Source organism: Hakea prostrata, chromosome 9, assembly GCF_041222555.1.
Source record: "Hakea prostrata isolate BN-2017 chromosome 9, UWA_Hpros_2, whole genome shotgun sequence".
Lineage (NCBI taxonomy): Eukaryota > Viridiplantae > Streptophyta > Magnoliopsida > Proteales > Proteaceae > Hakea > Hakea prostrata.
Window position 1 is genome coordinate 50,352,218 of NC_142608.1, and position 14,946 is coordinate 50,367,163.

At 34.6% G+C, this 14,946-nt stretch overlaps 1 protein-coding gene across 1 annotated transcript in view; it reads right to left on the reverse strand.

Moving 5' to 3' along the window:
* Positions 1-260: 260 nt before the first annotated feature.
* The window catches only part of LOC149005441 (serine carboxypeptidase-like 32), a 25,128-nt gene continuing 10,442 nt past the window's right edge, over positions 261-14,946 (reverse strand). Inside the window, exons 2-12 of the mRNA XM_089135900.1 lie at positions 6,714-6,787; positions 2,990-3,263; positions 2,660-2,767; positions 2,477-2,572; positions 2,295-2,387; positions 2,126-2,208; positions 1,751-2,041; positions 1,547-1,677; positions 726-821; positions 502-607; positions 261-407 (exon numbers count right to left, since the gene is read on the reverse strand). Of these exons, the coding sequence (XP_088992026.1) occupies positions 261-407; positions 502-607; positions 726-821; positions 1,547-1,677; positions 1,751-2,041; positions 2,126-2,208; positions 2,295-2,387; positions 2,477-2,572; positions 2,660-2,767; positions 2,990-3,263; positions 6,714-6,787 (1,499 nt within the window). The remainder of the gene's footprint in view (positions 408-501; positions 608-725; positions 822-1,546; positions 1,678-1,750; positions 2,042-2,125; positions 2,209-2,294; positions 2,388-2,476; positions 2,573-2,659; positions 2,768-2,989; positions 3,264-6,713; positions 6,788-14,946) is intronic.

The following is a 14,946-nucleotide window of genomic DNA, read 5'->3' on the forward strand; positions in this document are numbered from 1 at the left end:
TATGTAGTGATTCTAAAATCCAACTTGAATGTAATGCGAAGTACAAGAGTATTTATATTGTGACAAACACAAGAACCAATTTGAAAAAGAAAAAGAGAAACACAAGAACTAATACTAAAGACAACTTTCTACCAAAACAACCAAAAGTATTAAAGACAACTAGTATCCTTAAGTGTCTGATCGGTGACAACTGGCAGATCTATAACCAAATCATTGTCCATGTTCCGAAAAATAAAATAGTTACAATCCATTGTCAATATTTATGGTTTCGATGGTAGAGATTCTCCAGCAAGAAAGGATGCAAAGAGAGCCAAAGACTCTCTGGGTTTGAAAATGGGCACCGCATGTCCAGCTCCTCTAAATGTTGCAAATGTGAGTCCCTTGTACTCTTGGAACCACCCGCTCACCTGAATTCATAACAGCCCACATAACTACTAGTCTGCTTTTCAAATTATCTATAGGAGAATCATCCCGTTGGTAAGATGACAATGTCTAGATTACCTGCTTCAGTGATACCAAGTATCTCCATGTTGTAGTGATAGGTAGTTTTAAAGCACTCAAGCTGTATCTTGTGGACAAAACAGGAATTCTTCCATCCGTGTCTCCACTAAACAAAAAGAAAGAAATATGAACTCATGAGCCATAAGGTTCAAAAGATAAGCTCCTACACCTGTAATATCAAGGGTTTTGTTGGTTTGTAGATCCCCTTCTTCATAGTTCCCTACCTGTAGACCCATATCCTGAGACCTGCTGCAATTAGTTTCTTGTATATAGGTATGGTGGAAGGTATTGACTCCGACCATTTGGACAATATTGTCTTACTGCATCCAAAGTAAAACCACGAAGTGTTAGAAAGGCATCTTTGATGTATGAGTACTAGAATATTCAACTAGTATAATGAATGATATGTTAAAGAACTTGATTTAACACATCCAATCATGGAGTCTAGCTCAGCTCTCTTGATGTTTTTTATCACAACTATTGTGTGGGCCCATGTGAACTTTAATCCTGAAAGAGAAGTGTTCCCCTAGTGGAGAGATGATCCGGACTCCTAATCAAGAGCTAGATACTGCTAGTGAACCAACAAGAGTCTTACTTGGACCCATGCAACTGATCCATATTGCACGAGGAGTTTTGTATGTACTAGACAACCTCAGCTAGAGTTGTATCAAACAGGGATTTCTATTCCTAATCTATTCGTGAGAAAGCTAGTGCACACACTCAACTATAATTCGAAGTTCAAATGCTAAGAATTCTAACAATCCCAAACTCTCTCAGATATCTACAACAAAAGGTGTACAAAAAGATTTTCTTAGTTGGTAACAGCTGGTGCCTCTTAGTGAAAAACTCATGGGTTCAACTGTAGTATATGTAATAGTCCTCACCCCTAATATAAAGTTACAAATTCCCAAAGAAAAGAAAATACCGCAGCCTCTATCCATGGATTTAGGTTGAAAAGTTCTACTGAACCACCGTAAACTCTCCTCTCTTCTTCCATGAAAAGCCAAAAATTTTAAGCTAAGATTATGGAGAAAGAGAGACATACTTGCAGATGCTCCAGTTCTTGAGCTGATAACCATCATTGACATGGAGGGCCTTCTGGACTTCGGGGCTGTTGTAGAAAGTCTTTGCATAATTGTCAAGGCAGGGGTCGTAACCACCCACGATCCTTGGCAACTGGGAAAATTTTTGTTGTCAGATTAGAGAAGAAGCATTTTTTACAAGAACTAGGACAAGAAAATGAACTGACCATCTTAGACTTGCGGTTGAACAAAACTTGCATTGATCCATTATCTGAGCCAGTTGAGTTGTTGGTGCTACAGGGAGAGGTATAAAGGCTATAAATATCAATCCCTTTATATTGATTAAGAAACTCATCCACAGCGTTGACACAAATATCGTTATCCCATCTATCATCTGAGGAAAAATTGCAGTTTTCCTTGATAACTTTGTAAGTTTCATCTGATATCACAGCATGGCTCCATCCATAATCCACCATACCTCTCCAATCATCACCATTCGATGTCTCAGGATTACCCAACTATAATTTTTACAGAAAATCTCAACTAGTAAGACTATACACATACCATGAAGGATTTTTATATTATCTAGTAGTGATCATTACCAAGAAACCCTTCAGGTTGATATGGAGAGAAGGATCCTTGTTCATATCATATACAAGTTCAGCCAGCTCTGGAACGTATCTCCCTGTTCATCAGGTACATGTAAGTCGTGATAGAAACATGAAATTGATAATTAGCTAAAGGGTTACGAAGCTGGCTATGTTTATGTACCTGCATAGCTCTCCCCTGCAATGTAAAAACTGTGGCTTCTATACATCGGGAATTTGTTGAACCATCTGTGCAAGAAGGTATACGTATCCTTTGCTAAACCAGTAAAGACCAATTAGAAGATCAATTATTCTATATTTGTAAAGATCTCAAGATAGAACTAGGTAGGCATCAAATTAACTCACCTGTAAAGGTATCACTAAGAATACCATAATCAGTGCTTGTATTTGAGTATGAAAAGCCAACACCAACTGGAGATTCCAAGAATAAAATGTTGGCTTCTGGAACAATAGGAACACAAGCGCAATTCAATTAATGCTGTTTTAAGTGTATATATAGGTATACAGAGAAGTTAAAGATTTCAAAACCTTTATTCCATGAGTGTGGATTGAATTTCAGCCCTTTTCCATCTTTATCAACAAGGAAAGGACCAATCTCTTCTGTAGCTCCGTATCCTACAGAAGAGCACCCTGGACCTGAGACGTGATTGTTACCTTGTCAGAGAACATAGTGTAGAATGTTGGAATATTGTAAAGAAGCTAAAACAATATGACAATGTAAAGGAGAATCAGGAAAACTCCATCATGCCACGAAAGAAGGGTATGGAGAAATGAGGCGATCACGATATTTCCTCCATTAGCTTTCAAAATCATAAGGAATTTGATAACTGCTAATTAAGGAGAGATACGTCTTGTTACCTCCATTAAGCCACAGCACCAATGGTTTTACTTCAGGGTTACTTGAGGCTTCATAGAACCAGTAGAAGAGAGCTCTCTGATGGGTTTCATTTACTGTAACATAACCTGCATAATGGTTGAACTCCACCTTAGGTTGGCCTGGCAATTCAGTTACAAGATCCTTGCCTCCCTCTACCCTCACCTTATTGGCATGAGACGGGGGTCCATGCCCAGCAGCCTCGACAGGAATTACAGAAATTAGACTGACTAGAGCCCAACATAGAATACCCATCACCTTTAGTGCAAAAGACACAAGAACACTAAAATTTTAATCCCTCAAAACCTCGTAGAATAGATAAACAATTATTAGGCGTGATAAAGATGATTTTTCATCATTTCCCTAATTGTCTCTAATTTGAATTCTTTCCATATCATTTCATCCTCTCATTTGAATTCTTTCCATTCAGCACTCCTCTCATTTGAATTCTTTCCATATCATTTCATCCTCTCATTTGAATTCTTTCCATTCAGCACTCCTCTCATTGATTTCTTTCCATTCATCATTCTTTACATTTGAATTCTTTCCATATCATATCATCATTCCATTTCATCAATATCCCAATTTGGCTTTGGCTTGATTAGGTTTCTCTATTAAATCATTTCCATACAAACATTTACATGTATTATATTTCCATACAAACATTTCCATGTATTGCATTTTCATGTTTTATATATTTATTTTATATGTAAATATCACTTACCTCCCCTCTTAGCTGGATAAATTGCACTTATACCCCCTTTTAGTTGGATAATATCAATTACCTCCCCTCTTACCTAGCAAATATATCAAACATCTCCCCTTTGTTAACTTTCTCGGTTAAATTTAACTTTTACCGTTAAATATTTTTCTAAAACCCAAACTACCCTTGTCTAAAAATGTTTTTTATTTTAAACCCTAAAATATCATAATCACTTTAAAAGTTAAAACATTAAATTACCCTCAATTAAAATAATTGTTAAGAAACCAAACATCATAATAAAAACCCAAATTATCTTTAATTATTTAAGCCCAACATACCCTCTCTTTTTTTAAATTATCAAACAATTAAAAAAACCCAAAATAATAGTACTTGTTTAATTTTATCAACATACCCTCTTTTTTTTTAATTGCGTTTTTAATTTTACTTGATAGTAGAAGGTGTTTATTTAATTGTTTCATCAAATTATAAAAAAAAAAATATATATATATATATATATATATAAAAGAAGAAGAAAAAAGAGAGAGAGAGGGTATGTTGGGCTTTTAATAATTAAAGATAATTTGGTTTTTAAGTATGGTGTTTTGGTTTATAATAATTATTTTAGTTGAGGGTAATTTAGTATTTTAAATGTTAGGATAATTACGGTAATTTAGGATTTAAAATAAAAAATATTTTTAACCAAGGGTAGTTTGGGGTTTTAGAAAAATATTTAAAGGTAAAAGTTAAATTTAACCGAGAAAGTTAACAGAGGTGAGGTGTTTGATATATTTGCTAGGTAAGAGGGGAGGTAAGTGATATTATCCAACTAAGAGGGGGGTGAAGTGCTATTTGTCTAGCTAAGAGGGGAGGTAAGTGATATGTACCCTTATTTTATTGTTCATAGTTACCTAACAGCATGGGATGTATACTGCCTATATATTTGAGGTTCTCTCATATGAAATCATTCAACCATTTTTCTTAATAACAATACAAGGATATCTATATATATGGAGCTATGGTTGCGTACAATTTCTATCACCTCTTGCTTTGAATTGATACATTGTGACATATGGGGATCTTACTTCGTTCCCTCAATTTGTGATGCAAAATATTTTTAACTATTGTGGAAGATTTTTCACGATGCACCTAGGTGTTTTTGTTAAATCATAAATCTGATTCTTGGTCCCGATTAAGGGAATTTTTTGCTATGATCAAAACCAAATTTGGATACCGAATTAAACAACTCCGAACTGATAATGGTCGTGAGTTTTTTAATCACTATTCAAATGCCCTTTTTTACAACCCATGGTATTATTCATCAACATAGTTGCATTGATACACCCCAACAAAATGGGGTTGTTGAACGCAAACACCGCTATCTTCTTAATGTGGCCCGTGCTCTATCTTTTCAAAGAAGTCTACCTCATAAGTTTTGGAGTCCTTGTGTTTTGACAGCTACTTACCTAATTGACCATTTACCCACCCCGCTGTTACATGGTAAATCACCACTTCAAGTTTTATTTGGCAAGATCCCTTCATATTCTCATTTTCAAACTTTTAGATGCCTTTGTTATGGTCATAACCATTCATCCATCCGTCATAAATTTGATCCCCGAGCATCTCCATGCGTTTTTATTGGGTATTCATATGCACAAAAAGGTAATTCATTTGGAATTGTCGGAGATACTAAAATAACACCTCCATTAGAGCAACAAAAAGAAGGTGTTTCGTATTCATATTTCTTTGCTCCACAATGTTTGCATGGAGGAACCTTTCTAAGCTCATGTAACTTTGAAATTTTCGATTCTAATAATACTCCTGCATTATAAAATCAAATTAGTATCTAGTAGCTAGATATATAAATATAAATATAATGAAGAGTTGTATAGTATTTTAATTGATAGTAACCTTCCATTTCGAATGATTCATCCTCTGAAGATTCTGGATTTCTGGTTGAACCATTGGAAACTGTAAGTTGAGCTTTAAGTAAAAAATTGTTTTTCCTTCTTTTGTTTGCATTTGTGTAGTCTTTTATGATTTTTCTTTTCTCATTATATCTTTGACGTTGATTTTCAAACAGTTTTGTTGTTGCCATTGTACTCTAAAGAGATAAGTAAATAAATGAACGGATTTAAAAAATAAACTGAAATAAAGATAGTTGGCAACAAAGACATGAATGAATGGATTCAAAAATCTAGCCCCATATACTTCGTGCAAGATTTTCAAGCTAGTATTAACATAAAAACTGCATAAAATAGAACGGTATTAATAGTACCTGCAGATATGATGAGTGCATGTTCCATATAATTAAGGTTACACTTTGCTTAAGGAATTATACGAATTGCGAGCAACTGAAACAATAATATGATAAAAAGGAAAAATCAGGTGAAAGGGAAAGAGAGGCAAAGAAATAAGAGCAAAACAAACAAAGAAATCTATTAAGCAAGGGAAATAAAGTTCAATATCTCAACAGAAAAATAATGAAGTCAAACGTATTCAATATCAATGGTATTATGGTTTCAACAATTTAGCCCCATATACTTCGTGCAATTTTCAGATTTACCTATCATAGATATTTGCTGTACGATTTTATTGGATAATTCTAATGGCCTTTGAGTTTATTTTCTTTTCAGGGAATCAATTTGAGGTTCTAGGATAGATCAGGGCCGCTTAATTGGTTTAAAATCAAGTCTTACATTGTTTAATTTCATTTAAAATTGTAAAATAGTTCAAATAAATTGTGGACATGCAATAAAATAAGGTTGATGTAGCAGGACAAGACCAGAATTGGAGTTCATACCGAATAAAGAGCTGGAGCTGGATTTTGTAGTCCAACTTGATAGCTATAGGGTGAAATAGAGGATCAATGAAGTAAGCTGAACACTATAAACATCATGGCAATGTTAGATGCTAACACAAATAACAGGAAAAACCAAAGTGAGGAAGACACAAACTGATAAAACTCATACAAACTGGCAATGTTATCCAAGAATATCTTCAAATACCTCGAACCCATCTTCATCACTGACAGTGGAGTTGGAGGCTCTGAATCTTGAAGATTTGCAACCATATTTCTTTCCTGAGAAATCAAGAGAACATCATGATAGTGAGTACAAATGCCATAAGGTTTGAGAAATCACATGAAAGAAGAAGATTATTATCAGAAAGGTATAAATTTAAAATTTGTGTGGAACTTGCAACGAAATAGCATAACGTCAAGTTTCTACACCATTATTAACTATATCAAGTATTAATCAAACAGAAGGGGGGAGGGGAAGCACAATTCTCAACATCAGTGAAGATGTTAGAGTTCCCATATAGATTGGTTAAGAGTCAGAGTGATGCCATTAATATATTCAATCAAGTCAAATGTTCTTGTTACCAATATCCAGTCAAGCATTGCTACTAAAGAACATTAAATGTTCATCGGATGGAAATCTACTCAACCTCCATGGTAGTCTGTCTAACAGGGATTGGGAAACCTTCATCTTTGTAAGCAAGGATGACAATCACTGACAAATGGAGTTACAGTTTTCTAAGACAAACACTTAGATTTTTGGGTTTGTTCATTGAGGTCTTTAGTCTACTTTTTCTTGGCTTTCCGATCTTGTAAACATCTACAGTAGTATTAGCATGAAAATAAAATAAAATCAAACCTTATGTCTTCAAATGTTGTGGAAGTTTTTCATCTTGATGTAGCAGCTTGAATTTTTTAAGTCTTCCATCTGAAAGAAGCCTCTAGCTTCAACACGGATGCCATCAACAATAAATCTTCTCCATTAAAAATGCAGTTTCTGCCATAACTCGAGAGCTTGGGTTTCATCATTCCCTTAGCAAGTGGGCACAATTGTAATGCAATTGCAACCGAATACAACACAAAGTATGTTTGGTGCCTGAAAACACTTACGACCCATTATTTATCTCTTGTTACGTGAAGCTGACAATAGATATGGGCCTACAAACCTTCAATAGCTCAAAAATCAAGTTTTCGGAATGAAATTGTAACATCCACCGCCAGTGAACATGTGTTAACAATAATATACCAAAAGAAGAACTTGAATTGTTAAAAGGCGAGAAAGATTTCGTTTAGAAACAAAATTTCTAGGAAAATTAAACCTCTATTGTGAGGGGCAGAGTTTCAACAAAAAGCCTGGAACCCTACATTCAATCAATATGAAATTAAAATTAAGTCTAGAATTGACTACGGGTAACAGAAAAAAAAAAAAAAAAAAAAAAAAAAACAAGCTAAAGCTTTTTGAAGAATTAGGGTTTACTCAAGAAGCTCTTACCTTCGATTCAGCGGAAGGTACAGAATATCACAATTCGACGAGAAAAAAAGAAACCCCAGATCCGTCCAAATACTTGTATTACCATCACCGAGAATTCTCCAAAAACAGAAACCCTAGTTTCCACTTTAGGGCTCAGCCATCTCTACCAGCGCTTTAACTCCGATCGAATTGGAACTGACGCTCCACAGTTTAGATCCAGCTTGACAGATTGGGGGATCAAGAGACCGAGAGACTTTGAGAGAGATTGAGGGGATTGAGAGATTCGAGAGAGATCGAGTGAAAGGTTCAAAGAGAATTAGAGACATTGCTGATTTAACGAGAGATTCAGAGAGAGTTCGAGAGGGAGAGAGATTGAGGGGATCTAGAGACCGAGAGAGATTGAGAGAGGTCGAGAGAGAAATAGAGATAAATCAAGAGAGAAATTGAGAAGAGATTATATTATTTTTTTTTTTTTTTTTTTTTTTTTATACTTTTTTTTTTTTTTTTTTATATTAATTTATTAAATAAAAATAAATTAAAAAATTTTTTTTTTTTTTTTTTAATTATATTTTATTAAAAACAGAAAAAATTTTTTTAAAAAAAAAAAGATTTTTTCTTTTTTTTTTTTTTTATTTTTTTTTTTTTTTTTTTTTTTTTTTTTTTTTTTTTTTTTTTTTTTTTTTTTTTTTTTTTTTTTTTTTTTTTTTTTTTTTTTTTTTTTTTTTTTTTTTTTTTTTTTTTTTTTTTTTTTTTTTTTTTATCATACTACTATTATAAAAGCATGTACTCTACCTTTTTCGCAAATCTTTTCTTGTACTTTTCTGTCCTTATCATTGTTCTAAATACCAATAATGTTGTACTATTTGCTATTTCTTTACTTATTTTTACAAGGATAATTTAGACATTTTAGTCATAAATTATTATTAATTTATCATTAATTTTAATCCCTCTTTCAATCTCTCTCAAAGTCTGTTGCTCTCTATATCCCTCTCCCTCTCGAACTCTCTTTGAATCTCTCTCTAAATCACAACTCTCTCTAAATCTCTCTCTAACTCACCACTCTCTCTAAATCTCTTTCAAAGTATGTCTATCTTTATATCCCTCTCCCTCTCGAACTCTCTTTGAATCTCTCTCTAAATCACAACTCTCTCTAAATCTCTCTCTAACTCACCACTATCTCTAAATCTCTTTCAAAGTCTGTCGCTCTTTATATCCCTCTTCCTCTCAAACTCTCTCTGAATTTCTTCTGAATTTTTCTTTGAATCCCTCTCGATCTCTCTCAATCTTTCTTTTCCCGTTCGTTTGATTTTTCTCTTTCATCTAATTTTTCCAAATTCCCAGCTTTCGATTATTGCAGAATTTACCTCTGCAGAGGTTCAGAACAAAGTAATAATTGAAGAGATATTCTGCACCTTCCGCTGAATCGAAAGTAAGAGCTTATTGAAGTAAACCTTTGCACAATTCAAGTTATTCTTTTGGTATATTATTGTTAACGGATGTTCACGAAAAGCAAGCTATACTGGGTGAGGGAGGTCGAGCTCGAGACATCTCTACTGAAAAAAAGAAAAACAGAGCAGAAGCCTGAAACCAAAGAAGATTGGGGTTGGAAACGATGGCCATGGCGAGCTTTGCTAGGTGAAAGGCTTATATGCTGTCAAGGAACATCTATAACTCGTCAGATGCTCTAAGATATTCTCTTTCTTCTCCAGAAACTTTTCTTCTTCTTGATCCGAAGACAATGATGTCGTGTTGATCGGCGGTAGACCTGGTAGCTATGTTGATGCCATTAAAACTGCTCAGTTGAATCTCAAGACTATATGTGTCGATAAACATGGGTTCTTCTCTATCTGTTGAATCGGACGAGTGATGTGTATAACCTATTCTTATCTTGGATCAACTCGACATGTGAACCGGTCTCCATCACCTGTCCGTTTTGCACTCACAGTGATCACATCATGCGCGTGATTGTGGAGAGTCGTGGTGGGCGATCATGATTGTGGAGGATTTGGGAGATTTTAGGTGATTTTTTGATTATGGCTTTCGCTATTGCTATCCTCTAGTATCAGATCCCAACATTCCTCACTCCACCCACCGGGTTGTTTCATATCTGAGGCAATTGATATGAGAATTATGAGCATTGAATAAGTGGTTGAGAATTTTTTGGCAACACCTTTATCATAACATCTATAAAGTTGACACCAAAGATATAGATCTACTGCTGGCTATGGGAGATGAATTGGCAACTGATATACTCATTAGGCTCCCTTTAAAGATGCTTTTTAGATTTAAGTGGTTCTCCACTCATTGGAACTGCTTGATCTCAGAAATCATATTTTGCCTATAAATTTGTTAATAGACAAGCATGAGGATCACATACACATAAAACCACTCCGGTCAGTTTCTTTTGCCATTTGGATCCTTCTGCACATGATTATGGATATTATCCTTTAGAGGACCTGGGACTTCACTTTCTTCGGCTTGACAATGGTGTTAAATATGAAAGTGATGACAATAATGTCATCATGCAACACAGATTGAAAAGACCGAATCCATATCAAAGTGGTGGAAGAGATGAATGAAAAGACTTGAAAAATGCCGAATGTCATCTATAGGAGATATAATCTTCTTCCTCAAGGCTCCTTCCGGCGGCAATTACGGTAAACTAAATTGATTCCGTCCACTTTCTCAATTTGACAAATTTGGAATTTTATTCTCTATCATTCATGGCCTTTTTTGGTGTCTATTTACCATGCATATCATCAGTTTATTCGATTTCCTCTTCAATTCCGTCCATTGTATATGAATGGGAATTAGAAGACAAACATGGGCTAATTGAGATTAGTATTCCAATGCCACATATTTATTCAAACATATTTATCATGAGACTATTCAGATATATTTTTTCTGAACTCATCATCACATCTATAATCTTGTTCAAGAATCGTTTTTTATTTTGCTGCTTTTATCATAATCATTGATGCATGATTACACAATAGTGGCCATGGATTTAGTTCAAACACTGTTCATATGGGTTCTTTATTGTAGCCAGAAGTTGGCAATGGCCCTATGCCTACCACATTCACTTACAATGTGGTTTTGGACAACCTTTGCAAGAATGGGTACAACAGGGGAATATAGCCTGATTTTGTTACATATGTATCCTTTATCAATTGTCTTTGTAAGGGAAGACATTAGTTGCCCTCTTTCTGCAGGACCAGATGTTAAAGGTTGGGATTAAGCCAACTATCACCATATGCAATATCTTATTGAAATCCATGATTCAAAGTCGCAAACTATGGGACATCATCTTGCTATGGAAAGAAAGGGTTGTAATTGAAAGAAAGGTTTGATTAGATATTTGACAGATACTATCTATATCTAATATCCATATCCGATTGAAGTTTAATTTTGAGGAATACATCATATCCCTTCATTAATATTCATTAATAGTAGCTAATTCCATTAAACTAACAATAGTTACTCTAATTGGATGTCGTATATTCGAACTACATTTGAATATCTTTATCGATTTGATTACTTTGAATTCGGATAGAATATTATCCGAACTACTCGAAAACCCGATTAATTAAACAAATTTGCATTCGGCTATAAATTTACTTATCCAATGGATATCAGATTCGAATTTGTATAATGTGTTTAATAATTGGATTTGAATCTGAATATCACCATATTTGAGGTGAATACGATCCATTTACAACCTTATCTCTCTTATAGTCACGTGCATTTGCACGTGCTAATATTTACTAGTATATATATATATTATTTTATTTTTTTTTTATTATTATCTTTCCTCTTCTTATTAATATTAAAACTCTTCCACTATCTACCTTCACCCTAAAAACAAAATTTTTTTTTTTTATATTTTAATTTAAATTAATTTTTATATTTCTCTTTTTATTTTTTTTTATTTTTTATATTTTTAACCTCCCTTTTTTTTTTTTTTTTTTTTTTTCTAATTTTTTCCTTCCTTTAGAATGAATCCCCATTCATTCTAGCCTTTCCATGATGATCCGCAGGTTATACCTAATAGGTGATTTGTTGGAATTCTATTACAATGGCCTTTTTAGATGGTTAAATCATCATAGATAGTCTTAGTATATTGTTTTAGAATTTTCCTATTAATTTCGGAGTGTTCTAATGTGTTTCAAAGAGTTTCCGACCAAAGTTGAAGTTACTGTTCGTACAGTATGCTTGGTCAATACATCGACTAAGGGACCATCGACGAAGCATATTGCTGGCAACAACGTTGCTCTGTTTGTCTCCGTTTCGTCTCCGATCTTTAGAGTATATTCCTTATGATCTATACATGTTTGTTTAAGGTTGTTTCGGTGATTTTGGACTTGCTCTCTGACCTCTTATTTGCAAGTTACAAAGTCGGATACAAGGTGAGTACGTTCACTCACAATATGCATATTTACATGCCTTGATGTGTTATGACTTGAATGCATGAGTTAGCTATTGTAGTTCACTCTTTACATTGTATTACTTATGTAATTATAGTAGGTTAATCATGTTGTGATTTACATACTAGAGTTGATTATGAATGATGTGAATGTGATTTGGACTATAATGTGATATTTGTAGAATCATGATATGATGCGATTGCCTAGGTTGTAGTTGTGGAATGGGGAATGTCTTTTTGGCGTTTCTGTCTTTGGACACTAGTGGAGGTGATATGGGACGCTTTCCTATGGTACCCCTTGGTGTTTTCCCTTACTACTGGTTGACATACCTAGGATTGGTCTAGAAGTATTTGGCTAGGGAAACCCCTGTCATATCTAACCCTATTGGAAGGGGAATTGAGACCGAGTGACCCATGGCAACAATGGGGATTTGTGGGCGCTCAAGACTGGTAATCAACCCGTGAGAGGACTCAAATCACATTGTGGGGCTCATTCATTGGTAGAGTTGCATATATTAAACTTGGGCTTGTGGGCGCTCGAGATTGTGGGAAGCATGAGAGGACATAGGAGTTTCCCATCTTTTTTATGTGGATGACCAATAGGGTTAAGAGTCTGTGTAGCCGGGAAGGAGATGATGACGGGGGAAAGATACCAGAAATGATCGCGAGAAGCAAGGAATGAATGTATCCGACCCTAAGTAGATGTGACTCAGTAGATGACTTGCATTAGGTTAAGTTTAACCCTGACATGCGCCAATACTCAGACCAATGGTGGTGAGCGATAGTGTTGACCTAAAACCCAGTCATGGAAAGTCCGGGAAGGATGCCTTGACCCAATTACCGCGGAGAACCCAAAAGACCGAGAAGGTTGAGGGAAGAGTGATTTGAGACCTACCCAGAGGAGTATGGTGCTATAACTTAAAGCGTGTCTACCAATAGAGACCAGCATATGTAGAGTTAGAAGCATATTGGCATTCATTATCTGATATCATTGCATTTATATTTGCTTTAGATTGTGTGTAGATGTTCATTGTGATTGGACTACTTTCTAAATTCCTTTGAGCTTACCCTTCGGGGCACATGTTTTCTTTATATTTTATTGTAGGCACTGATAACTGCGAGATCCCGAACTATGAGGCCACGGCCGGTGACTCATTTGGTTTCCAAGATTTTGGCGACTACAAGCAATACGGTGAAGCATACCCATGTGACGACAGAGCGTGCTAAGTTTAGCCGGACCTTGGAGCTTGAATGTTCTATACTGAAGTTGAAGTCATATGATTTTAGACCCTATTTGATGGACATAGATACTCCTTACATTTAGTTTTTGAACAATTCTTAGTTTCCATTTTTTTCTTCCAGTTATAATACCTTCGATTTGATCTAACTTCCGCTTTGGTCTATAGAGTTATTTCCCGCTATACTCTAAAATTATCTCTTTGATTGGTATCTTTTATTCCGCATTCTGATATTCTTGTGATCCTTCTGAGTCTTGATTGTTTTCTTAATTTTCTTTAATACAATGATTTGTTCTTGCTCTTGATTATATTATTGTACTATGTGGGATATGATCGCCCTAAACTTGATCTTTGAGGCTGCGGATCACACCTTCAGGTATGCCAAATAGGATACCGGCTGGAGGGATGTGACAGAATTGTTGCTCTAAGAATGCCCTAGTAGCTAAAGTAGGATTGAAATCGTTGGTAGATGCATATATGTTGGCCATCAACTAGTTAAGGAGAATCTATTGCGTAGATATTTTTAGATGCAGCGACAGCCAAGAATATTTTGCCAATGATAGGTTAGTTAAGCGGTTAAAAGCCCAAACTCTTTCTTCTTTCATTAAAATCACTTAATGTATAGAAAATGAGGAATAGAGATTCAGGTAAAAACTTTCAAGGCGATGATTGTGAATTGTCATTGCAACAAATTCCCATCAAAATTGTAGATGGTGACATGTTCACTTCCATTTTTACTAATCAATATAATAATATGTTTATTTGGAGCGCTTGTTAAGAATTCACTATGAGTGGAGCTAAAATAACTCGTCATGTTTTCCCACATTAAATACACGCATAAAAATAAATCGAATAAAAAAAGAGAGAATTTCAATCAAAAATTTCCCATTGACTTTTAAATGGGGAGTCAAAGGTCTCCCAGTTGGTAGTAACATCCACAGGCTTTATTCTTGCATTTGATATTTTGAGCACATCCAAGGACTCAACACATTTTTGAACCCTTTTTCCCTGCAAGATACCAACAGACTTTTGTTTAACGAGTTTTTTTTTTTTTTTCATTAGATGTATAAACATAGAAAATAAACAAATTTGTTAAATTACCTCAATTTCAAGGGGGGGGGGAATTGCGAAAAATAATGAAAAACACATATTAGATATCGTAAGTTATTGGCACAAAATAGAAAACATCAAACATAACAAAAAAAATATATATAAATTTCATTGGATTAGAATTGATGAATTTATTTTAATTTGAAATTGAGATTCTTTGGATTAATGGTCAATCATTAACTTATCAGTTTTCATTTTC